We start from the raw sequence: 27585 nt of genomic DNA, 5'->3' as shown, positions 1-27585 counted from the left end.
GTTTATCGACATGCTATACAATGACGTTTTTAGAGCGACATGCTATACTATGACGTTTTTCGGATGACATGCTATAATCTGACGTTGTTTATCGACATGCTATACAATGACGTTTTTAGAGCGACATGCTATACTATGACGTTTTTCGGATGACATGCTATAATCTGACGTCGTTTATCGACATGCTATACAATGACGTTTTTAGATCGACATGCTATACAATGACGTTTTTAGAGCGACATGCTATACAATGACGTTTTTCGGACAACATGCTATACTATGATGTTTTTCGGACGACATGCTATACTATGACGTTTTTTATCGACAAGCTATACTATGACGTTTTTCGGACGACATGCTATACTATGACGTTTTTTGGATGACATCCTATACTATGACGTGTTTTATCAACATCCTATACCATGATGTTTTTCGGACGACATCCTATACTATGACATTCGTCAAAAATGAAGCCAAAAGATGCAAGAAGTCACTAAAATCAGAAAACTGAACAAAAAACGTAACAATGACACTTAAAGATGTAAAAATGGCATTAAATGATGCAGTAGTTTATTTCATTGTCTGTGTTTCCATCCAACTTCCAACCAATCAGCCAACAGTAAGAACCAAAAACCTAAGAAAAGTCTCTAACATGTTCACAAATCTTTAACCAATACCAGGATCTTTTTCCCGTGAAATCCTTGCCCAACCATGAAATCTGTCCAAACACAAGTGAAAAAGCAGCTTAATTAAAGAGGAATTTCTTACTCTCACATGCATGTACAAATGCTAGGATATTCCTGAGTTACCTGCAGCCACAAAGAGGATTCCTGCTCCCAGGATGATGTTCCTTTTGCTCTTATAGAAACGACTAGCAGCGATGCAAACGCCTCCCATCAGCAGCAGAATGGCACTGAGGATTGGGAAGATGTTGGAAGCCCTGACTACCCCTAAACACAGCAGAGGACAAGAACAACGTGGTAGATGAAGCGTGGGCGAAATAACAGCAAAATCTAAATCAAAAGTGATGCAAAAGTTTCAATTACTACGAAGATCATGACTAGTATCGCAATATGTGTCAAAATACTTGGATTACTTTTGTTTCCTACATTTGGCTTCAGAAAACAATAAAGACTTGAAAGAGGAAAATCAGCCCATGAAAATGAGTCCATTCTTCCCCTTGATCTCCTCAGAATCAAAGTTTTACCTTCATACTGTGCCTATGTCAGAGTTGAAGGCAAATTTATCACTTTTTAATGGACTTTTTCCATCATTTCTGAGCCTCAGAGCTTCATCAGTCCAGCAGATAAGACACATGACATTTAGGAGGAAAAACACATCTAAGTTCTGATAAACACTGCCACGAAATTAACTAAAAAAGCTGGAGAATTACCACAAAAAGAGACAAATTAAACACAAAAAGAGAGCAATCCATCAAAAAAGGGTCAACATTACCACAAAGAGACACAAAATCACCACAAAGAGACCTAAAGTCACCACAAAAAGAGGTAAATATACCACAAAAGACTCCACATTTCCATTGAAAGATGCAAAGTAGCCACAAAAAATTCAAAACTATCACAAGACACAAAAACACCACAAAAGACCCAAAATTACCAGAAAAAGACTCAAAAAGACCCCAAATTACCACAAAATCACCCCAAAACACCACAAAGAGTTAATATACTACAAAAGACTCCAAATTTCTATTGACAGATGCAAACTCACCACAAAAAAGTCAAAACTACCTCAAAAAGACACAAAAACACAACAGAAGACCCAAAATTACCCCAAAAGACCCAACATCACCATAAAAAGACTCAAAACTACCACAACAAGACCCAAAATCACCACAAAAAGACCCCAAATCACCAAAAAAGACCTCAAATCATCATAGAAAGACCTAAAATTAACTCAAAAAGAGGTAAGTATACCACAAAAGACTCCACACTTCCATTGAAAGATGCAAAATTACCACAAAAAAGTCAAAACAACCACAAAAAGACTCAAAATCACCACAAAAAGACCCAAAATTTCCACAAAAAGACACAAAATCACCACAAAAGACCCAAAATTAACACAAAAAGAGGTAAATATACCACAAAAAGAGTCCAAATTTCCATTGAAAGATGCACAGTTCCCACAAAAAGGTCAAAACTACCACAAAATTAGGTGAATATATCACAGAAAGACACAAAAATCTCCATGAAAAGAAGCAAAATCACCACAAAGAAACATCTGGTTCTTCATCTCCAGTAACTTTATTAATGATCAGAGTTCTACCTTCATACTGAGAATATTTCCAGAGTTCCAGGTCCTTCAAGTCCATAGAGGTGTTCTGTTTTCATACATTTGTGTCTGTTTTTGTGGTGATTTTTTTGCAGTTTCTACCAGAACTCAGATGTGTTTCTCCTCCTAAATATCATGGTTCTATCTGCTTGACTGATGAAGTTCTGAGGCTCAGAAATGATGGAAAAAGTCCATTAAAACGTGATAAATCTGGACCCACCTCTATGGACTTCAAGGACCTGGAATGTTTTAAGAGACTGGAAGCAGGAAAGGAGAACGTTCCCTGGAGAAAGTTCTAGAATAGACCTTCCGACAACTGTAGAAAGTTCTAGAGTATACCTACTGACAACTGTAGAAAGTTCCAGAGTATACCTACTGACAACTGTAGAAAGTTCCAGAGTAGACCTACTGACAACTGTAGAAAGTTCTAGAGCAGACCTACTGACAACTGTAGAAAGTTCTAGAGCAGACCTACTGACAACTGTAGAAAGTTCTAGAGCAGACCTACTGACAACTGGAGAAAGTTCTAGAGCAGACATACTGACAACTGTTGAAAGTTCCAAGCAGACCTACTGACAACTGTAGAAAGTTCTAGAGCAGACCTACTGACAACTGTAGAAAGTTCTAGAGCAGACCTACTGACAACTGTAGAAAGTTCTAGAGCAGACCTACTGACAACTGGAGAAAGTTCTAGAGCAGACCTACTGACAACTGTTGAAAGTTCCAAGCAGACCTACTGACAACTGTAGAAAGTTCTAGAGCAGACCTACTGACAACTGGAGAAAGTTCTAGAGTAGACCTACTGACAACTGTAGAAAGTTCTAGAGCAGACCTACTGACAACTGTAGAAAGTTCTAGAGCAGACCTACTGACAACTGGAGAAAGTTCTAGAGCAGACCTACTGACAACTGGAGAAAGTTCTAGAGTAGACCTACCCACAACTGTAGAAAGTTCTAGAGTAGACCTACTGACAACTGGAGAAAGTTCTAGAGTAGACCAGGAGTAGACCTCTAGAACTTTCTCCAGGGGATGTTCTCCACTGTGGACTTCAAGGACCTGGAAATCTGGAAATATTCCCTCGTATGAAGGTAGAACTCTGCATGGCTTCATTAAATGTACTGTACATAAAAAAAAACTGTTGATTTTGAGGAGATCAGGTGGGAACTATTTTCCAAATTTGGTTGATTTTATAAGGAATGATCCAGGACTGAGTATAAATATGTGAAACATAACGTCATGAAGATTAGGAAAACGTCGCCAATCTGATGCACAATAAAGACACAAACTCACATTTCTGAGCTAACTCTAGGTTTAAATGATGTAAAAGAAAAACATAAAGTTGCCACAAAAAACGACAAACGCGAAACAAAATGACAAAGACATAAGGCAAACAACAAAAACAAGACAAAAAAGACGAAAAATTATAAAAGGAGACAAAATATTACAAAAATGTGACACAAAATGACAAAAATGAGACAAAGGACATGAAACAAACAAAAAAGACAAAAAATTACACAAAAAAGTTAGAAAGTGACAAAAAAAAAGACAAAAACTAGACACAAAAAAACAACAAAACAAGCCATAAAACGACAAAAACGAGGCACAAAACGCAAAAACGAGAAACAAAAAAACAAGCCATAAAACAACAAAAACGAGGCACAAAATGAGAAAAACAAGACAAAACAACAAAGAGTGGACAGAAAATGACAAAAATCAGACAGAAAATAACAGAAACCAGACACAAAATGACAAAAGCTACACATAAAACAACAGAAATATCTGATGGGTAAATTAATTACTCAGTTCTCAGCACACGATCCAATCAAACCTTCCCATGTGGCCTTCAGTGCTTTCAGGACGTCTGCCAAACGTGCACACACACACACGTGCACGCACACACACATTAACAGTGGTCTCTCATCTAGGACAACGAGGCCACGGGAGAGGAAATGCCACCTAAATGCCAACAAAATGCCTCTGCAGCGTGGTAAACAGAGCCGATCCACACATGAACGTATGACGGAGCGCCGCAGGGCGCCGACCAACTAGGCCACGGCTGCCTGCACGCCGTCACGTGTTTGTTTCCTCATGAGATGATCTTCTGAGGAGCGAGCAACCAAACGTGGCTCTTTCTGCTCCCCTGCTCGTCTGGCGCTGCAGATGTGGACTTACGTAGGACGTACTCGGCCCCGTCGTGGTCAAAGTCGGCATCCTCCGGGAAGTGGTTGATCTGAGAGCACACTCCTCGCTTCACTCCTGAGACACAAGACAAGAAAGAAAAGGTGAGCGGAGGCAGCGGGAAGATCAGGAGCTCCTGTCTGCAGGATAACGGCAGCTGCTCTCCGGAGGAACAAACCGGATCTGAGCGCATGAGCTGAATGATGAATCAAACGCAATGATATGGAATATTTAAAAACAACCTGCAAGACAGAAAACCTTTAAAATCAATCTGGAAAAACAAGACATAGAACGACAAAAACTACACACAAAATGACAAAAACAAGATGCAAAATGATCAAAACAAGACATAAAACGACAAAAACAAGAAAAAATGAAAAAAATAAGACGCAAAGCAACAAAAACTAGACAAAATGACAAAAACGAGACACAAAATGACAAAAACGAGGCACAAAATGACAAAAGCCAGTCACAAAACGACAAAAACAAGACACAAAATGACAAAAACAAGACACAAAATGACAAAAACAAGAAAAAACGAAAAAAATAAGACGCAAAGCAACAAAAACTAGACAAAATGACAAAAACGAGATGCAAAATGACAAAAACGACATAAAACGACAAAAACTACACACAAAATGACAAAAACAAGACATAAAACGACAAAAACAAGCTGCAAAATGACAAAAACAAGACAGAAAACGACAAAAACTACACACAAAATGACAAAAACAAGATGCAAAATGACAAAAACAAGATGCAAAATGACAAAAACAAGATGCAAAATGACAAAAACAAGACAAAAAACGACAAAAATGAGACAAAACGGCAAAAACTACACACAAAATGACAAAAACAAGATGCAAAATGACAAAAACGACATAAAACGACAAAAATGAGACACAAAATGGCAAAAACTACACACAAAATGACAAATCAAGAAAAAATGACAAAAACGAGACAAAACAGAAAAAATAGACACAAAACGACAAAAACAAGACACAAAATGACAAAAACAAGACACAAAACGACAAAAACAAGAAAAAAAGAAAAAATAAGACGCAAAGCAACAAAAACTAGACAAAATGACAAAAACGAGACACAAAACGACAAAAACGAGTCACAAAATGACAAAAAGGAGACACTAAACGAGAAAAACAAGACATAAAACGACAAAAAGGAGACAACGATAAAAAGGAGACACTAAACGAGAAAAAGGAGACAACGATAAAAAGGAGACACTAAACGAGAAAAAGGAGACACTAAACGACAAAAAAAGACATAAAATGACAGAAACAAGACGCAAAACAACAAAAATGAGACACTGTTCTGCAGTTAATGTCATCTCTGTAATTTTTACTCATTGAGGGCCTGATTGGACCCTCTGGAGGACCGCTTTTGGCCCGCGGGCCACATGTTTGACACCCCGTACTAGACAGTAGACTCTGCTTTAGCTCTGACGTCAGTAGCATCCCTCATCCTGCCTGCTTTCACCTCTGCAGTATTTCTTGGTCCTTCCTTCTCTCTTTAAATCCTGGTCACATCCCACATCCATCACTGCAGTGACTCCACTAAACTCCTCCCAGTCCTTCAGAGCTGAGCTGCTGGAATCATCACTGTTCTACAGACACCAGGTCCTGCTGCTCACCTGAACACACCTCCATCACCTGCATCCTTCTAACCTTCACACCTTTCCTGCCCCTGCTTTCAGATCTTCCTCAACTTTTACATTCATTTAAAAACTGTCAAATAAACTTTAACTGCTACACTGTGCTGCTCTGACTTCTGAGCTTCATGTCGGGTACACAGGATGAAAATAAGAATTAAAAAATAGCAAAATGGTGAAAATAGTAATATTGTAAATGGATTTAAATATATTAAAATTGTAATTTTATGGTAAATTACAGCAACACAAATGAGACAAAAAACATAACAAAAATGATGCACAAAACAATTACAAAAATTGGACAAAAAAATGACCAAAAAAATGGACCAACGACACAAGTGAGACAAAAAGGAAACACAAAACGACAAAAATGACAAAAACGTGAGACAAAAAGACAAAAAAAACAACAAAAACAACACAAAGTATTACAAAAATGAGACAAAACAAGACAAAAATGAGACAAACGACATGAAACAAAAAAGAGACAAAAATTAGACAAACAAGTTACAAAGCGACAAAAATGGACAAATGACAATTGAATTTGTAGCTACAATTTGTAAAAATATAAATTTTTGACATGATTTTACTAGATATCTGTAATTTTAAAAAGTTTTTAATCCTCAAAGTGCACTTTTCTTTCAAATAACAGCAAATATTTGCTGTGAAAATGTGTATTTTTTTAGGTCAAAAGATGTAAAATGAATGAATTATCAAAATAAAGATAAACACATTTTTATGTGTACATTATTTACAGTTTTGGCCTTTTTATTTTTAGGGTTAACACATAAATCAGTATTCTTTTTCTGTGATTTCTAGATGTTATCTCTAATCTAAAAAAAATGGAAACAATTAAAACAACTGTGAAATGCTCAAAAATTGTGTTTAAAACAATCTTTAAATAATGCAATTTTTTGTAGCTGTAGAACCAAACATGATCACTTCTGTCTTGCTATCATTCAGTTGATAAAAGTTTTTAGGATATGTTTTGTCTTCACCTGCTGCAGCCAGTTAAATGTGATGGAGTCACCTGGATTAACATGCAGGTATATTAGTGTGTCGTCAGCGTAATGAGACATTATGAAGATGGGATTAAAGAGCTCAGCAACCAGAAGATAAGTTAAGCTAAACTAAGGAAAGCTAAGTAAAGTTAAGTTACATAAAGTTGTGCTAAGTTGCGTGAGGGTACGCTACATTACACTACTTACATAGAATGATAAAAATGAAATATAAAATGATAAAAACGAGACAGGAAATGACAAAAATGTGACAGGAAATGATAAAAATGAGACAGAAATTGAGAAAGACGAGAGACAAAATTATAAAGACAAGACTTAACATGATAAAAACGGGACATAAAATAACCACAGATGCAATGTGATAAAAAAAAGAGAAACAAAATGGCAAATAACAAGACAAAAAATTGATAAAACGAGACATAGAATGATTAAAAATGAGAGATGATTAAAATGAGAGATAAAATTATAAAAACATGACATAGAATGATAAAAATGAGACACAAAATGCTAAAAATGAGACACAAAATGATAACGTGTATGTTACATAAGTTAAATTATGTTAACTTACATTAAGTTGTGGTATCTCATGCTACGTTATACTTCATTACACTACATAAGTTAAGCTCATCTATGTTATGGATTAACATGCAGTTATATTAGTGTGTCATCAGAGTAATGAGACATTATGAAGATGGAACCTGAAGGAATTAATACACAGAAAATAAACACACAGATGATGTTAGTAACGCACACAGAGATACATACAGGTGTTCAGACACACTGGTGGACAGAAAACTAGCCGCCGGCGTCCTGCAGGAGGACAGACAGACGGATGGACGGACACCACTGCTGCTGACGGATGGATTGTGAGAGAGATGGAGTGATGGGATGAAGAGACAGACGGAGGGACAGACGGACAGATGTGGGGTCACAGCTGGAATATTTCCACTGGATTTTCTGCAAAGAAACAGATGGAGGTACAAAAGGGCGACACGGATCAGCTGCAGAAATCTGAAGAACATCAGAGTTTATCCTTCTTAGTTCATTAAAAGTACAAATATGACATGTAAAAATACACATCTGAGAGGTACACTTCTGTATTTAACAATATGCTGGTTGGTAACTGATCCCTGTGACTATTAATCATTTTTTAAAAATGGTCAGAATCACAGCAATTTATCAGATTTTCAATTTTACAGTGGTCTTTGAACTAAACACCTGCAAATTTGTGTTGAAAAAGAACTCAAAATCTGTCTAAAATCATAATATTTTTATGAATATTATAACAAAACACCTCAAAATCGGCACTAATCATCTGGACTAAGGTTTGTTTTTGTATTTTTGTGTTCTACTAGAATATATTTACCTGCTTTAATGTTCAAAAACACATTATTTTCCCTAAACTCTACATTCCTGCAGCTTTGTTTTAGCTCCTGTTCATTTAAACTCCTTTAAGGCGTGTTATATTTAACAAAAAAAAGACATAAATTACATAAATTTATCAGTCGGGAACTGTAAAATCTGATTCTGAAAACTCAGTCTTAATTTTAAATGATTTTTTAGCATGAATCAACAAAAATGTTTAGTTTTTTCCTGTTTTTTAAAGCATTTTTTGCACAAAATCAACAAAATTTTATTTTATTCCTTAAATTTTTGTAAAACTAATTTTAAAAATCGACAATTTTTTTTTGATTTTCTGTCATTCTGAGATATCTTGGAGTTCTTTTTTTTGAGCATTTTAAGCACAAAATCAACAAAATTTTCTTTCTATAATTTTTGTAAAATAAATCTTAAAAATCAACTACTTTTGTGTGATTTTCTGTCATTTTGAGATATTTCTGAGTTCTCTCTCCTTCTTTGTGTTGTTTTCATTAAAGCTGCAGGACAGTCGATTGAAAAATTAACCACAGTGAAGAAAAATGAGACAAAAGTCTCAAAAGTCATTTTTTTGGAGTTCAGAGGGTTAATTTGATATTTGACCATTTTTCCTGTTAATAGCTTGTGTTTCTGAAGCATGTATGTACGTACATATATATAAAAAAATGAATCAAAAGTGAAGAAAAATGAACCAAAAGTGAAGAAAAATGAACCAAGAGTGTTTCTGAAGCACGTACGGTCAAAATGATGTTATGTCTGAAGCAAAAAAGATAAAAATTGCAGTTTTGTAATGGATTAATTATTATTATTATTATTATTATTATTATTATTACTACAGATATTATATTAGTATTATACTATTATCACAAATCAGCAAAAATGTTTTTTTTTTTGGTAAAATAAATCTTAAAAATCGACTATTTTTGTGTGATTTTCTGTCATTCTGAGACATCTCTGAGTTCTCTCTCCTTCTTCATGTAGTTTTCTTTAGAGCTGCAGGACTTTAGATTTAGAAATGAACCAACAGTGAGTTAAAACCAGACAGGAGGTAAACAAAAACGTCTCTAGAGCTGCAGTCTGGAGGGTTTAGTGGATCCAGTCGAGCACTAAGTGACCTGTTCTCCTGTTCTCTGTGTTTGTGTTCGGGCTCATCAGTTCGTCTGATAAACGAGCAGAAATCCTCCTCGCTGGGCTGCAGTAAACCTGCAGCAGGACAGGAGGCGGGACTCGTCTCCATCCACCCACCGCCCGCATTAATCTTTCACAGCTCGCATGTCCTGCATCGCTGCTCAGCTGCACCTCGCTGCATCGCTGCACGACTACTGAGGCTGGAGGAGGCTACATGGAGGTCAGCCGTCCTCTGTCTGACCACAGAAAACGATAAAAACGAGACAGAAAGTAACCATGGACGCAACATAATAAAAAAATGAGACCCAAAATGGCAAATAAGGAGACAGAAAAGGACTAAAATAAGATAAAAAAAAGACAAAAACAAGTCATAAAACAACAAGAACAAGAAACAAAACAACTAAAAAAGAGACACAAAACGACAAAAAATATATCAAAAAGACAAAAACGAGACAAAACAACAAAAACAAGACACAAGGTTTAGGTGCGGGTGGAGCTGGAGGTGGGGTTGGGGTTTTATGTCTCATTTTTATAATTTTATGTCTCATTTTTATAATTTTCTGTCTCATTTTTGTGTCTCATTATTCTGATTTAGTGTCTCGTTTTTATCATTTTATGTCCAATTTTTTTCGTTTTCTGTCTCATTTTTATCTTTTTGTCACATTTTTATCGTTTTCTGTCTCGTTTTTGTCATCTTCTGTCTTGTTTTTGTCATTTTCTGTCTCGTCGTTTTCTGTCCCTTTTGTGACGTTTTTATCGTTTTCGGTCTCGTTTTTGTCATTCTGTGTCTCATTCCACCACTGACTGGCTCAGATTGTGACTGTCATGTCGCTGTTGGCTGCTTCTCCGTTAACTCCTCCAGCCTCGGTGCCGCCTGGCAGCCCGGCGCTGTGATGTATAATGAATTAGCAGCTTGTGTTGCAGTGACAAGCTGAAGATTGAGAGATGCTCGCTGCCAGTTTGTGCATCTCCGGCGGTGGCGGAGCTTTTTGTTTCTGCAGCCCAAATCCAAGACAATGATTAATGGATTATTTTGAGTGAGGGTTACGCTTCACTATCATGTAATTAATTTGCAATTATGCAAAACTGTTCTCTTGCCACTACGGCACGGTCTGACAAACAGCAGTGAAATGTGTGTGTGTTGATGCTAATAAAGATGACGGGTTTTGCAGTGATTTCTTAAGCAAACTTTAAAGTCTAGTGAAGCTGTTACACACTGATGCTGCTGCAAACAGGAAATAATACATGCAGATTTTAAATGATACAGAATGACTGATGGGAAATGTGGTTTTCTGAAAGATTCAGCAACAGCAGCCTGAGTCAGGTGAGCGTTAAATAGTCAAATACTCAACAGAAAAACTAAGATTTGCAGTGCTGTGATGAAAAGCTCTCGTGGGTCCATCATGAGCCCAAAGAGTGAAGAAAAATGAATCAACAAGGGGTAAAAATGAACCAACAGGGGGTAAAAGTGAACCAACAGGGGGTAAAAATGAACCAACAGGGGGTAAAAGTGAACCAACAGGGGGTAAAAGTGAACCAACAGGGGGTAAAAATGAACCAAAGGGGGGTAAAAATGAACCAACAGGGGGTAAAAGTGAACCAACAGGGGGTAAAAATGAACCAACAGGGGGTAAAAGTGAACCAACAGGGGGTAAAAATGAACCAACAGGGAGTAAAAGTGAACCAACAGGGGGTAAAAGTGAACCAACAGGGGGTAAAAATGAACCAACAGGGGGTAAAAGTGAACCAACAGGGGGTAAAAGTGAACCAACAGGGGGTAAAAATGAACCAACAGGGGGTAAAAGTGAACCAACAGGGGGTAAAAATGAACCAACAGGGGGTAAAAGTGAACCAACAGGGGGTAAAAATGAACCAACAGGGAGTAAAAGTGAACCAACAGGGGGTAAAAATGAACCAACAGGGGGTAAAAATGAACCAACAGGGGGTAAAAGTGAACCAACAGGGGGTAAAAATGAACCAACAGGGGGTAAAAATGAACCAACAGGGGGTAAAAGTGAACCAACAGGGGGTAAAAGTGAACCAACAGGGGGTAAAAATGAACCAAAGGGGGGTAAAAATGAACCAACAGGGGGTAAAAGTGAACCAACAGGGGGTAAAAATGAACCAACAGGGGGTAAAAGTGAACCAACAGGGGGTAAAAATGAACCAACAGGGAGTAAAAGTGAACCAACAGGGGGTAAAAGTGAACCAACAGGGGGTAAAAATGAACCAACAGGGGGTAAAAGTGAACCAACAGGGGGTAAAAATGAACCAACAGGGGGTAAAAGTGAACCAACAGGGGGTAAAAATGAACCAACAGGGAGTAAAAGTGAACCAACAGGGGGTAAAAGTGAACCAACAGGGGGTAAAAATGAACCAACAGGGAGTAAAAGTGAACCAACAGGGGGTAAAAGTGAACCAACAGGGGGTAAAAATGAACCAACAGGGGGTAAAAATGAACCAACAGGGGGTAAAAGTGAACCAACAGGGGGTAAAAATGAACCAACAGGGAGTAAAAGTGAACCAACAAGGGGTAAAAGTGAACCAACAGGGGGTAAAAATGAACCAACAGGGGGTAAAAATGAACCAACAGGGGTTAAAAGTGAATGCTGCAGAAGCTGACTGGTTGCCGTGGTCACTCCACATCCCAAAATAAACACCCAGAATCTGCTGCTGGGGGTCTGCAGGGCTAGAAGGCTGAAGGCGGCGGCAGCGGTTTTGTCCGGCATCCGCCTCCAGAACCCAAAATATCTGCTGGCTCACCTTCCAGACAGCAGATCCTCCACAGCCCCGAGTGGGTGAGGGCCCCGGGGTCCTTCTTGTCCTTGTTGTGGGGGTCGTCCTGGGTGACGTTGGCCGTGCTGTTGCAGATGAGGGCGCGGGAGTACAGCCAGTAGTCCGTCCCTATGGCCACCGTCATCAGGCCGAAGGCGGCAAACGCCCCCACGGTGGTGAGGAGGATCTGGATCCCCTTCTCACACACCATGCCTGCAGGAAACAGGAAGGAAGGGCTTTTATTTTGGAGAAACCTGACAACTGAGCACACGGTTTAAAATGTTTACACAGATTTCATTTTGTTAAGACATATTTTACTGTGTTAAAACTATTTTGGGACATATTTTATAGGATCAAAATGTATTTTCAATTGTTGAGATGTATTTTGTAGCTTTAATTTTATAATATTAAGATGTATTTTATGGTGTAAAACCTATTTTAGGACATATTTAATGGCATTAAAATGCATTTTATAGTGATTATTTTGAGAGATTGATTTTATAATATTAAATATTGGGGGAGGATGGGGGGCTGGGGGAGGATGAGGAGGATGGAGGATGATGAGGAGGATGGGGGTGGGGGAGGATGGGGAGGATGGGGGATGGGGGAGGATGAGGAGGATGGAGGATGAGGGAGGATGGGGAAGATGGAGGGATGGGGAGGATGAGGAGGATGGAGGATGAGGGAGGATGGGGAAGATGGAGGGATGGGAGGATGAGGAGGATGGGGGGATGATGGGGAGGATAGGGGGATGAGGGAGGACGGGGAGTGGGGGAGGATAGGGGGAGGACGGAGGAGGATAGGGGGAGGACGGGGGAGGATAGGGGGAGGACGGGGGAGGATAGGGGGAGGCAGGTCTGTTGTGTCCTTGAGGAGACTTTGCTGACTCGACTTAATGAGAATCGATGCAGCAGATCTGAGCTCCATATTCATGAACCTGAAGCTGATCAGGAGGAAAACAATGATTTATTCTGGAGACACCTTGAACTACAGCATCCATCCGACATCCAACAGCATCCATCCGACATCCAACAGTATCCATCCAACAGCATCCATCTAACAGCATCATCCATCCAACAGCATCATCCATCCAACATCTAACAGCATCATCCATCCAACAGCATCTATCCATCCAACAGCATCCATCCAACAGCATCCATCTAACAGCATCATCCATCCAACAGCATCATCCATCCAACATCTAACAGCATCATCCATCCAACAGCATCATCCATCCAACAGTATCCATCTAACAGCATGCATCCAACAGCATGCATCCAACAGCATCCATCCAACCGCATCATCCATCCAACATCCAACAGCATCATCCATCTGACAGCATCATCCACCAGCATCATCTATCGAACAGCATCCATCCAACAACATCATCCAACATCCAACAGCATCCATCCAACATCCAACAGCATCCATCCAACATCCAACAGCATCCAACATCCAACAGCATCCATCCAACAGCATCCATTCATCATCCATCCATCCAACAGCATCCATCCAACAGCATCCATCTAGCATCCATCCAGCATCCAACAGAATCCATCTGACATCCAACAGCATCCATCCAACAGCATCCATCTAACAGTATCACCCATCCAACAGCATCATCCATCCAACAGCATTCATCCATCATCCAGCAGCATCCATCCAACATTCAACAGCATCATCCAACATCCAATAGCATCCATCCAACATCCAACAGCATCATCCAACATCCAACAGCACCCATCCCAAAAGTATCCATCCACCCAACAGCAGCAGTGACTACTACTTGCAACTTTCTCTTTAGAACTGGAGAAGGTCGGAGTGTGTCGGACTGAGACTCACCTGACGGCGAGTTTCTGTCCTTCGACTCAATTTTGAAATCTTTCTTTTCCTCGTCAGTGAAGAACTTACTGCCCCCTCGATCCGGACAGCATCCATCGACTGAGTTCACCCGCCGCCTCCGTCTGCTCACTACTTCCTCTCTGCTGGTTCTGGTTCTGGGTCTGTGCAGGTCCGGTTCTGGTGGAGGAAGGTGGATTCTGGTCCTGCTTTATCTGTCCGCTGTTAGCAGGAAACTGGCAGCAGGAAACCCATCGTCACTGCTCTGCTGCTGCACAAACAAAGAGAAAGATGGCATTTTATTGGGTTATTTGCAGGTAGGGTGACCAGATCTCAATAAACCAATTGTGGGACAAAGAGCATATTTGTGTGGGACAATGTGGGACACCTTACCAAAGCTGAGAGGGGGGGTCTTATTTTTTTTTTTATATGTCTATCTAACTTTAAAAAATAACGAACTTTGATGGAGAATAAAGTGCTTTTTTATTGATATAACATTGAACCAATATTTTCACCAGCAAAAGATGAGAACGCATGGCATAACTGTGCTTTCCAAACACCACATTAAGCCACTGAGACACTGGTAGAACCATAGACTGAGGTTGAACTTAAATTCATCCGTCTAACCAAACTTCTAACCAAGTGCATTTCATTAAAAAGGCACAAAATAAAATACTCGATAAATAAAAATTAATACAAATCAAAACCAGTCAGGAAGGAACAAAAAACACAGTCTGTGTCGCTTCACGGCGTATCCCCCCCTCCCTCGTGTGAAACGGAAAACGAACTCTGGCAAACTTCACAGAAAACTCTCTGAGAATCACCTTGAACTGGCTTCACCCAGAGATATCTAGTTTCCCAGTCTTTGTTGAAGCTGCATCTCCTCTTCTTTGCTGTATTTTCCATTATCTCCGCCAAAATCCATAGTTTAGTGTTTGTGTCTGCTTTACGGTGTGTCGCGACTGGTCGCTACTGGCACAATTTACGGCAACCTGACAACAAGGTGCGGCAGCAAGACACTGACAGGTTAATCTGGTTGTGATCGCGCATCTGCGTTGTTTGACTAACATAGAAAAAAGCCAGATAAAAAACAAAACTCCTAGCATCTGTCCTTTAGAGTTTTAACTTTAGAAAATTATAGCTGCCAATCAAAATGCGGGACAGCGTCTCAATGGGTGGGACGTGGAAAAAGGGATGAAAATGCTGTGCAGTTCCGCACAAAGCGGGACACTTGGTCACCCAATTTGCAGGAGTGTTATAGCAGCACTACATGCATGTTCCGTGCTTTTATTCTGAAGGGCTCAAATAAAGAAGGTAAATCAAGAATGAAAATAATCATTAGTTGCAGCTCTAACGTGGAGTGGACTGAAATATGAGACGTAAGTTTGAGAAATTTGAGTTTTGTCTTGTGAACAAAAGGTCCCAAATGAATCAGACTGTTTAAAAAAAGTAACTTATAAAGATGATAGATAAACAAAGATTCAGTGAATACAGATGGATTTTCACATACTTGTAAATTATTTGGTCATATTGTGTCCATCATGCACTCTTAGAGGTATTAACATTTCATTCTGGCCAGTAAAAAAAAAAAAACACCCTGAAGATGTTCAGTTTTCTCTCACGTTGGACAGATTAAAGTCTCATATTTAAGAAGCTGCAGCTGTGATATTTATTCATTTTTTAGCCTCTTCAGACTGAAATATCTCATCAGCTGTTAGACAGACTCACCACAGGTTAATCCCACTGGGTTATGCCTTACATCCCAAGAAATAATGGCAAAAATGGCAAGAAAGAGACAAAAAAATGACCTCAAAGAGGCAAAAAATCAACAACCCTCAGATAGATGTAAAACAACCACGAGCAATAAATAACCACAGAGACACAAAACGACCACGAGACAAAAAAACACCCAACCCTTACCATTACATATCACAGAATAATGTAGTATTGCTATTGTCAGTTTGTTACAATGTTGTGCAACTCTGCTTGTACAGTCCCTAAAAATGTATATTAGATGAGTGAAAAACTAGAGATAAAAAGGAAGATTTGGCTACAAATATACAAAATATTTCAAGCACAGAAAGGAGAATGTTTTTAAAAAAAAACAGGTTTGAGGAAAATACTATTAATTAGCTTCAGCTATTCTTTTATATTTGTTAAAAATTCCTGTATTTATTCAATAAATATCTCAGAGAAACTACATTTTTTCCCCAATATCATGCACAACTAGCACAACAAATATTAGCATGCTAACACACTACGCTGACATTTTACCTGCTTAGAATCAGCCGTTCAGATGTTCAGTTTTCTCTGACGTTGGACAGATTAAAGTCTCATATTTAAGAAGCTGCAGCTGTGATATTTATTAATTTTTTAGCCTCTTTAGACTGAAATATCCCATCAGCTGTTAAACAGACTCACCACAGGTTAATCCCACTGGGTTATTTCTTATTTTATATCCCACACACCTCAACTAAACTCTAATATTATGATTAGAATTCAGATTTTAGGGAGCTGCTCTTAAGCTAAACACATATCTTGAGTGCGGCTGGATTTAACGGAGCTTATTTCATGTAGTTTTGACGTTCTAAACTTTACCTCTGATTACGTAACGGCTGAGCGTGATGCTGTCGGTGCAGGTTAATGTCCCGAGTCACGTGACCTGCTGCATTTCCAGGTTACACCAGACATCTATTCAGACTACAAACCTGTGGTCACGTCTCGCTAAAAACAGGCGATTAAAGCAGCACAGCGCCACTGATTGATGAGAGGAATATCAAAGGACGATCTGAGGAATAATCCTAACCTGTCTTTGATCAAACAGGTGACTCTATGGCGAATATAAGCAATAATATAGTGTAAAATGGAGTATTTATAGTGTAATATTTGGAGAATATTACAGATTGATAGTGAAACTGACAGAAAACGGAGAGAAAAAGGCTTCAGCACCGCAGATTAATCAATACTGAGGCTTATATTGACCAAAAAGAGACACAAAACAACCACAAAGAGATAATAAACAACCACAGAGATACAAAATGACCACAAAGAGACACAAAACAGCCACTAATAGACACAAAACAGCCACTAATAGACACAAAACAGCAACAAAGAGACACAAAACAACCACAAAGAGACACAAAACAGCCACTAATAGACACAAAACAACCACAAAGAGACACAAAACAGCCACTAATAGACACAAAACAACCACAAAGAGACACAAAACAGCCACAAAGAGAGTGTCTCTTTGTGGTTGTTTTTTGCCTCGTCGTTTTTTGTCTCTTTCTTGTTGTTTTGTGTCTCTTTCTTGTTGCTTTGTGTCTGTTTGTGGTCGTTGTTGATCAGAGACGTATTTAACGTAAACACACGCATGCTTCCTGCAGGTTTGGTGCTTTAATGCGGCTAAATGAGCAGCAGTGAGTCGCCGAGGAGCCTCCAGAGCGACCGAGCTGCATCCCTGCGAACAAGAGGAGCAAAGAGGGGGGAGGCGGGAGGACCACTGTTACCATGGCAACGTCCTATTCCAAAGTCTGGATCAGCACAGAGCGGCGATGGATGGAGGATGCAGGGTGAGGAGGGGGAAAGGAGAGGAGGTAGAGGCGGCAGCGAAGCCTCTGAAACAGACACACACCGGCGCTAAACGCTGCGACCGCCGCAACACAAAGACGCATAAATAACGGTGGGAAAACCACCGGCAGCGGCGGCTCAGCGTCGCCCGACTGACATTATTCATCGGACGACTCGGTTAATATTTGATGATGCAATATGGCAGCGTGATCAAAATAGGTTACATCCTGTCGGCTCTGTGAGACTGAAACCGAGCTGAGACACGACGGATCCGGTTCTAAAGAGACTTGTTGTTGTTAAAATGAGGCTACAGGCGTGTAATAAACATGTTGTATGACCTTCCAGCCCCGCCAGCCTCTGAGGAACATACATGTCTGCAGGGGATTAACGCTCTCTGAGGCCTACGGCACTCTGATGGTTGCTCTTTAGTCGTGGTTGTTTTGTGTCTATTTGCTGTTTTAATTCTCTTTGGGGTCATCTTGCATCTCTTTGCACTTTTTTGGTGTTTTTATTGTTGTTTTGCGTCTATTTCTTATTGTTTTGTGTCTCTTTGCAGTTGTTTTGTCTCTTTGTGGTTGTTTTGTGTCTCTTTGCAGTTGTTTTGTCTCTTTGTGGTTGTTTTGTGTTTCTTTATGGTTGTTGTCCATCTGTTTTGTGATGTTTTGTGTCTCTTGGTGGTTGTTTTGTGTCTCTTTATGGTTGTTTTGTGTCTCTTTATGGTTGTTTGTGTCTCTCTGTGGTTGTTTTGTGTCCCTTTGTGGCTGTTTTGTGTCTCTTTATGGCTGTTTTCTGTCTCTTTATGGCTGTTTTGTGTCTCTTTATGGTTGTTTTGTGTCTCTTTATGGTTGTTCATCTATTTTGCGTTGTTTTGTGTCTCTTTCCACTCCAGTCTTATTTAATCTCGTTAACGCTTCCCTTCAGTCACTATTTAAACTGTAACTGACAGCAGATTCATGCTAACCGAAGCTACACGTGTGTAACAAACATGCAGTCTGACCTTCCAGCCTGTGAGGAACATACGTGTCTGCGGGGGATTAACACCGTGTCGTGTGTGTGTGTGTGTGTGTGTGTGCGTGTGTGTGTGTGTGTGTGTGTGTGTGTGTGTGTGTGTGTGCGTGTGTGGTCTCTGACTGCAGCTTTCTAATGAATGACCTTAAGGATAACCTACTGAGTTATTCCCTCCAGCCAAACTCCCCTGTGTGGGAGATCAGAATTGTCACTTAATTATCTGTAATTTCTATTTTCCACCAATAATTAAGAAAGAGGGGAACGGAGGGAGCGGAGCAGCGGAGCGTGAAGGAAGAAGAAGACGGAGAAAACCCAGCAAAGACTGAGAGTTTCACTAAACCGGGGAGAAGGACTGAGGAGGGTTTAACGGAGGGAGTTCTGACAGTTAGAGAACGCTGATCTCAGAAATAAAACTACAGATATTAACAGTCGTACAGTGTGGAATTACAGCTGAAGATATCATCACCTGTGGTGTTTTTAAAGATAAAGATAAAGATAAAGTTCTTTATTTCTCCCCACTCCAGGGGAAATTTACATTGTTACAGCAGTTTTATTTACAATATATACAAGGGTGGCAAAATTTTTAACAGAAAAAATAAAAATAAAAATAAAATCAATTTATGACCATTTTGTGTCTCTTTGTGGTTATTTTGTGTCTTTTTGGGGTAATTTTGTGTCTCTTTGTGGCAATTTTGTGTCTCTATTGTAATTTTGTGTCTATTTATGGTCATTTTGTGTCTATTTGTGATCATTTTCTGTCTTTTTGGGGTAATTTTGTGTCTATTTGTGATCATTTTGTGTCTCTGTGGTCATTTTGAATCTTTTTTGTGCGACTTTGTGGTTGTTTTGTGTCTATTTATGGTCATTTCATGCCTTTTTGTGATCTTTTTGTGTCTTTTTGTGGTCATTTTGTGTCTCTTTGTGGTCATTTTGTGTCTCTTTGTGGTCATTTTGTGTCTGTTTATAGTCATTTTGAATCTTTGTGGTCATTTTGAATCTTTGTGTTTGTTTTGTGTCTCTTTCTGATCATTCTGTGTCTTGTGACCAAACAGAAGCTCCATAAATCACACGGCGGCTTTGAATTCATCAGGTAAATGAGCCTCCAAACGGCTCGCTGAATAAACGATGATGATAAGTTTCTGCACACATGTGAGCGGCCGGCGGCTTGTAGAATCGTGTTGGGAGGAGTGGCACGAGCTCGGTGACGGCTTGACCAGGAGAGGAGAAGGAGGAGGAGGAGGAGGAGGAGGAGGCGCAGCAGCAGCAGCAGCAGCAGCAGCAGCAGCAGCAGCAGCAGCAGCAGCAGCAGCAGCAGCAGCAGCAGCAGCAGCAGCAGCAGCAGCAGCAGCAGCAGCAGCAGCAGCAGCAGCAGCAGCAGCAGCAGCAGCAGCAGCAGCAGCAGCAGCAGCCTACTTCTGATGACAGGTCTAAAAATACTCGCAGCGTCTTCTATTCTGAGCTCCACGGCAGCATCAGGAAAACATGCACAAATATTCAGACTCTCCGCTGCACTCGCTTGTCGTCTCGACCGGGAGACAAACACAAACACCTGAGATCAAACGTTTACATCCGTGCATGTGAGCGTGCACAGAAAAAAGATCAATAAGCAAAAAAAAAAAAAAACCTCACGTGCACGAAAAAGATCCCTTTAAATGCAACACGTGCAGCCTGAGACCTGCAGAAAAACGCTCATTCTGTTTCTGTTTCTGTCAGTTTTCTGTCTCTTTACGCCTATTTTTCATCTCTTTGCAATTGTTTGTGTGTCTTTGTTGTCATTTTGTGTCTCTTTATGGTAATATTGTTTCTCTGTGGTCGTTTTGTGTCTCTTTGTGGTCACTTTGTGCTTTTTTGTGTCTTTGTAGTCATTTTGCAGGTCTTTGTAGTCATTTTGTGTCTCTATGGTCGTTTTGTGTTTGTGGTCGTTTCGTCTCTCTTTGTGGTTGTTTTGTGTCTCTTTGTGATTGTTTTGTGTGTCTTTCTGGTCGTTTTGTGTCTCTTTGGGTCGAGTCCAGTTGATTTGATGAACATCAGGAAAATGTGCAGAATAATTCAGTCTTTCGGTGGTTAATTTCTCATCTGAATCAAGAGAAAAATCCTTGAGATCAAATGTTTACGTCCGTGCATTGAAAAGATAGAAAAACCTCCAGCATGCAGGCAGAAACCTCCACGCCTGTCAGAACAAAGACAATAAAAGGCGAAAACAGGTCAGGTTTAAAAAGTACTGGAGCTGAGCTGCCATGAAGAGTCCAGCAACACCTGCTCTAAAAGCTCCTCACAACAAAGTGTCTGAGCGGCCCGACGCCTCGACATGAAAAGCCTCCGACAGAACATCCAGCTCCAGATCAGCCCTCAGATTTATGGATTTCACACTGAAAGCGGCCGCTTATTAATTTATCACCCTGTCAGGAGCAAATTAAGCAGGAAAAGAAGTGAAGATTTGCAGCTGCTCAGAGCAGACGGAGATCTTTAATGGAGTCCAGAGGACTCACAGGAAGTCATGTTTGTGTGGTTTAGATTTAAATCTCAGTGACTGTTTTCTCAATGAATTGGCTCCAATTCACCAAATCAACATAAATTTTTTGAGAAAATTCAGTAAAAGAATGAAGGTCGACCAGTTTTGTGTGCTTTTGTGGTTATTTTGCATCTCTTTGCACTTGTTTGTGTCTCTTTGAGACATAAAATGCTAAAAATGAGACAAAATGATAAAAATTAGACAGAAAATGATAAAAATTAGACAGAAAATGATAAAAATTAGACAGAAAATGATAAAAATTAGACAGAAAATGATTTTTAAAAAATGTGACCTAATGCTAAAAACGAGATTTACACTCAGTGATTATTTTCTTTATGAATTGCTTCCAATTTACCAAATCAGCATTGATTTTTATTTGAAGACTAGAAAGTTCAGTAAAGGAATGAAAGTCAACCGAACCGTTTTGGGTTTTTTAGTTTTTTTTTTTAATTTTTGTGTTTTTTCTCTTTGTATTATTCAATTTTTTTGCACCAAGATTTTCAGACTATATCAGCTCTAAATACTGGTTTCTTTACATTTCAAGACTTCAGCAAAAGTTGGGCTACACGGAGCTGCAAGTTCAGGCTACATGTAGCTGCATGTGTCGGAATGTTCAGCCTACATGCAGCTATGTGTAGCCTGAACATGCAGCTACATGCAGCTACATGCAGCTACATGTTAAGGCTGCATGTTTCTGTATTTGGCTGCATGTTCACACTGCATATAGCTGCGTGTGTCTGCAGGTTCAGGCTACATGTAGCTGGATGTTCATGCTGCATATAGCTGCATGTGTAGCTGCATGTTTCTGCATGCGTCTACACGCTGCTGCACACCGACAGGTCGTCTGATCATCATCTCTGATGCTGCTGAATCTCCGCCTCTCTCTGCTCTCTGAGGCTGAACCTGAAGCTTTTAACTGCTGAGGCTGAGAGTTAATTGATGCTCGGGTCACTGAGAGTTCTGGATAAAAGCTGCGCTGCTGCAATTCTAGCTGCAGTTATTGAATCAGTCTGATCTCTAAACACGGAGGTTCAACACCAACGACAACAAACACGACGGTTTCACCGACTCTGGTGCAGAAGTTCAGCAGAAATGTGCAACAACAGCAGAGTTTAGATGATGAGGATACGACTGAAGAGACTTCAGGCTGAATGATGCTGGAAGAAACTGCAGGATTTATTTTTTCTGCAACATATGTGTTGAAAAAATACAGAAATTTGCAGCAGGTGAAAAACTATTTGTAAAGAGGGAATAATGTGTTTTCTTGGGGAGAACATCTGCATCAACATAAAAAATCATTTTAAAAAGCTGAAATAAGCTGTTGGGAACCTTTCTCAGCTGAAATAGTTTTCAAGATCCTAATGCTTGGATAGGTTCTGATTTTATTTTTATTTTATTCTATAATTAAAGTTCTGCTGCTTGTGTAAGTCTGAAGACTTTTGTAGAAAATCATGTCTACATTAGAGCATATTCTGGCTGCAGGATGCTGGAAGAAACATTTCTGTGATACAGATTGTAAAAAAAAATACAGGAATTTTCAGCAGACGACTTAAATTAGTTTGGAAAGTATAAATTCTTCTCCAAAAACAGGGGAAGATTTTATGACGGGAGTACATCTGCAATAACATGATCAAAAAAAGCTAAAAAACAAAAAAAATAAATATTACATGGCTTAAATAACTGTGTTTAGAATAAACGTGACATAAAATGGTAAAAATGAGATACAAAATGATAAAAACGTGATATAAAATGCTAAAAATGCTAAAAATGTGTTTGAGTTGATATTTGGCGCAGCTTTAAATCAGACTTTCAGATGCAGGAGTTTGTTTTCATGCATTTCCTGCAGAGATGAGAAGTTTTTAGAGAGCTAGATAGATTAGAAGAGCTTCCTCCTGATCATAAAGCATGGATTCATCTCAGCATGGACCATGTGAAGAGCAGCTGCAGGACAGATGTGGAGATGGCTGCAGCAGATCGTCTCCTCGGAGACTAAAACAGAAACAGATCCGACTCCAGACGGTCAGATGATGAAACTCTTCCAGCCTGTGTGGGTTCAGATCGACTGGTGAGTCAGCTTCAGGAGTAAACAGCCTCTCAGAGCCGACTGAAACTGATCCAGGATCCACACAGAGCCACACCAAGAGGCTAAGGGGGCGGGGCCAAAACACAGCACAGCCAATAAGACGGAAACAAACCTGATTCATCTACAATCATCTGCAAATATTCAGTTCAGAGAAGCTCAGAGGCTTCTGTTTCCAACAGTTTTATCTCTGTGTTGTTGTTTTATGTTATTTTTTAAAATAATTTTGTCTCATTTTTATCATTTTATGTCCCATTTTTTATATTATGTCACGTTTTTATCATTTTGTCTCATTTTTAAAATCATTTTCTGTCTCATTTTTATCATTGTCTCGTTTTATCATTTTCTGTCTCATTTTTATCATTCTGTCACATTTTTATCATTTTATGTCTCATTTTTATCATTTCATGTGTCATTTTTAGAATTGTCTTTTTTTATCATTTTGTGTCTCATATTTATCATTCTGTCTCATTTTTATCATTTTATGTCTTTTTAAATCATTTTATGTCTCGTTTATCAATTTGTCACATTTTTATCATTTTAAGTCTCATTTTTATTATCTTGTGTCGTTTTTATCATTTTATGTCTCATTTTTATCATTTTATATCTCATTTTTATAATTTTATGTCATGTTTTATCATTTTATGTCTCATTTTTATCGTTTTGTCTAATTTTTTATCATTTTGTGTCTCGTTTTTATAATTTTGTCTCATTTTTATCATTTTATCTCATTTTTATAATTTTGTCTCATTTTTATCATTTTATCTCATTTTTATAATTTTGTCTCTTGTAATTTTAGGTCTCATTTTTTATCATTTCATGCCTCATTTTTTTAATCATTTTGCATCATATTTATAGCATTTTATGTGTCATTTTTATCATTTTATGTCATTTTTATCATTTTGTCTCATTTTTATCATTTTATGTCATATTTTTATCATTTTATGTCTCGTTTTTTTCATTTTGCATCTCTTTGTGGTCATTTTCTGTCTCGTTTTTATCATTTTGTGTCTTGTTTTCATCATTTTGTCACATTTTTATCATTTTATGTCTCATTTTTATCATTTTGTGTACCTCGTTTTTATCATTTAATGCCTCATTTTTCACCATTTTCTGACATTTTGGAGACCAAACAGCTCATCAATTCATCTGTACAATAATCAGCTATGAATATAATCGTCTGTTGCAGCCACAGAACAAATATTAAATCTGTCTATCTGCTATTATGTCACTGTGGGGACTAAAGTTGAAATGATAAAGGTTTTAAAATGCACCTACAGAGGACGGTAGGTTACTTATTTATTAATTGCGAGGCTCTCATCATCTGTCTGTTTATTTACAGTGGAATATGTAAATGTACTATTTGGCTGGCGGCCTCTTCACACAGTCAGACGCTGTCACTTATACTGCATAAATATTTGAGGAGTAAACAGCAAACCTGTGAAATGAAGTGAGAGAAAAACAAAGTGAATCTGCATTAGATGTGCAGAAGCAGCTGCTGATGGACATTTATGCTGCGAAAAGGGAACCAAAGAAGAGCCGAGCTTCTAGAGGGGAAGTGAAAGAAGCATTTCTGATCAGATAGTTAAAGCTGCACCATGTGTAGCTTCTGCATGGACATCCTGATGGGAAACAAGTCAGACTAACTCTAATACATCAGACTACAGCTGGTTTTACTGCTTCATAGGAAAACTTGATGAATCTTCTCAGATTTAAAGCTTCTTGGAGTTTAGTTTTGACTTTATTTAATAGAGTTTGTTGAGCTAAAAACATAACATTATGATAAAAATGAGATTTTTTAATAATTGTGTCTCATTTTTGTCGTTTTGTCTCATTTTTATCATTTTATGTCACATTTTTATCATTTTACGTCACATTTTGTATCATTTTATGTCTTGTTTTTATCATTTTATGTCTCATTTTTATCAACTTTATCTAGAAAACGTTTTTTGACCTGCAGCACCACATGTTCACAGAAACAGGAAAGAAACACGAAACAAAAGGCAGATTTGGCCACAAAAGATAGACGCACGGCTGCAGAAACTACAGAGTTTTTGCACCACAAGCGCAAACTTTTTAAATCAGCGAGTTCAGATCTGAATGAATCCAAAGATGAAAACTCTCTGATGCAGCTGAACTTTAAAACAGAATCACCTCAATCCTTCTAGAGGGAATCGTTCTCTCCGAATGAAGCCACTGGCAGAACATCCACCAGATAATCAGGAAATCTAAATACCTCTGCTGGATGGAGGCTGCAGCACCTAACAGAATCCAGGAGGAGCAGAAAGAGTTACACCTGTCAGACTGAGGACAGGCAGCACTACTGAGGACAGATAGAAGTGAGGACAGGTAGGACTACTGAGGACAGGTAGAACTACTGAGGATAGGTAGAACTGGACAGGTAGAACTACTGAGGACAGATAGAAGTGAGGACAGGTAGGACTACTGAGGACAGGTAGAAGTGAGGACAGGTAGGACTACTGAGGACAGGTAGAACTACTGAGGATAGGTAGAACTGGACAGGTAGAACTACTGAGGACAGATAGAAGTGAGGACAGGTAGGACTACTGAGGACAGGTAGAAGTGAGAACAGGAAGAAGTGAGGACAGGTAGGACTACTGAGGACAGATAGAAGTGAGGACAGGTAGGACTACTGAGGACAGGTAGAACTACTGAGGACAGGTAGAACTGGACAGGTAGAACTACTGAGGACAGGTAGGACTCAGTCGTCTGCTGACAGCAGCTCCTGAATACTTCAGTTCTCACTGTAGATTCTAAACTCCAGGTGCCTCCACCTTCAGATGTGATCCAGGATGAATGATTGATAGGGAGCAGATGTTCAGATGTTTGGATGTTTGGTCTCCTTCATGGAGCTCAGGGTGACAGGATGGAGGTAGGATGGATGCTAGATTGGGGCGGAATGGAGAAAGGATGGAGGATAGATGGAGGATAGGTGGAGGATAGGTGGAGGATAGGTGGAGGATAGGTGGAGGATAGATGGAAGCTGATGGAGGAAGGATGGAGGCTGATGGAGGATAGATGGAGGAAAGATGGATGTTAGATTTGGGCGGAATGGAGAAAGGATGGAGGCTGAAGGAGGATAGATGGAGGTTGATGGATAGATGGAGGACGGATGGAGGAAGGATGGAGGATAGATGGAGGCTGATGGAGGATAGATGGAGGAAGGATGGAGGATAGATGGAGGATAGATGGAGGAAGGATGGAGGTTAGATGGAGGATAGATGGAGGATAGATGGAGGCTGATGGAGGATAGATGGAGGAAGGATGGAGGATAGATGGAGGCTGATGGAGGATAAATGGAGGAAGGATGGAGGATAGATGGAGGATAGATGGAGGAAGGATGGAGGTTAGATGGAGGATAGATGGAGGAAGGATGGAGGATAGATGGAGGCTGATGGAGGAAGGATGGAGGATAGATGGAGGAAGGAGATGGAGGATAGATGGAGGCAGATGGAGGCTGATGCGGCTCGGGGCTGCGGCTATCAGCTCCGTATTGCGGTGCATTCATTAACGGACGGAGCTCCACACATCAGCCGCTGCACAGTGGGGGGAAAATGGACGCCCAGCATCGAGCCCCCGGTGCAGGAACCTCCGAGCACCGGACGCACCGACGCGACGCATGAGCCCGGATCCGAGCCCCCGACACCTGCAGCGGAACCGGAGCCTCCGACGCGCTTTGATCCGCGCTCATTTGCACAACGGCTCGTTTCAGGCCACGTCCAGGTTCATCCAACCCACGGCGACAACCAAACCCACCCGAGCCCAGAACCGGAGAGCCAGAGAGCTCCTTACCTGCGGGTTCGGTTCCGTGGAGCGGCGGGATGAACGGAGTCCGGCTCGGATCCGCGGCGCGCTCTGCTGGAAGCGGCTGCGTAAAAAGGAGGCTAATAGAAAAACGTCACCGAGCGCGGGTTCGTCTCCGGTGGATGTGGCCGCTGTTCGTGTGTACTCGGTAGAATGCGTCTCCCCCCCTCCTCCCCTCAGGTTCCTCCCCCCTCCCTCTCTCTCTCTCTCTCTCTCTCTCTCTCTCTCTCTCTCTCTCTCTCTCTCTCTCTCTCTCTCTCTCTCTCTCTCTCTCTCTCACGGAGCGGCAAAGCGCGCAACGCGGCCAAGTTGACGCACAAAC

The 27585-nt window shown here is 39.9% G+C and overlaps 1 protein-coding gene across 6 annotated transcripts; it reads right to left on the bottom strand.

Moving 5' to 3' along the window:
* Positions 1–548: 548 nt before the first annotated feature.
* Positions 549–27423, bottom strand: LOC111572536 (voltage-dependent calcium channel gamma-8 subunit-like). 6 transcript variants are annotated; one of them, XM_055004913.1, is made up of 6 exons: positions 27252–27423; positions 14341–14539; positions 12418–12642; positions 4462–4545; positions 810–950; positions 549–718 (listed from the first exon to the last, which is right to left on the bottom strand). In XM_055004913.1, exons 3-6 carry the CDS (start codon positions 12638–12640, stop codon positions 657–659), a joined length of 510 nt encoding a protein of 169 aa, XP_054860888.1. In that variant the 5' UTR covers positions 12641–12642; positions 14341–14539; positions 27252–27423; the 3' UTR covers positions 549–656. The 6 variants fall into 6 exon arrangements, with proteins under 6 accessions (XP_054860888.1, XP_054860884.1, XP_054860886.1 ...); XM_055004909.1 differs by having other exon boundaries at positions 14272–14539; positions 27252–27420; XM_055004911.1 differs by having other exon boundaries at positions 14272–14536; positions 27252–27420.
* Positions 27424–27585: the final 162 nt, after the last annotated feature.

Source organism: Amphiprion ocellaris, chromosome 19 (assembly GCF_022539595.1).
Source record: "Amphiprion ocellaris isolate individual 3 ecotype Okinawa chromosome 19, ASM2253959v1, whole genome shotgun sequence".
NCBI classification, from domain to species: Eukaryota; Metazoa; Chordata; class Actinopteri; family Pomacentridae; genus Amphiprion; species Amphiprion ocellaris.
This window is presented reverse-complemented; position numbering and strand designations above follow the sequence as displayed.

Coding starts and splice junctions, on each gene's coding strand:
- LOC111572536 (XM_055004913.1), bottom strand. CDS start 12,640: ATGGTGTGTGAGAAGGGGATCCAGATCCTCCTCACCACCGTGGGGGCG. Junction 951..4,461: donor CGGGGCCGAGTACGTCCTAC/GTAAGTCCACAT, acceptor TGCTGTGTTTAG/GGGTAGTCAGGGCTTCCAAC. Junction 719..809: donor AATCCTCTTTGTGGCTGCAG/GTAACTCAGGAA, acceptor GTGTTTGGACAG/ATTTCATGGTTGGGCAAGGA.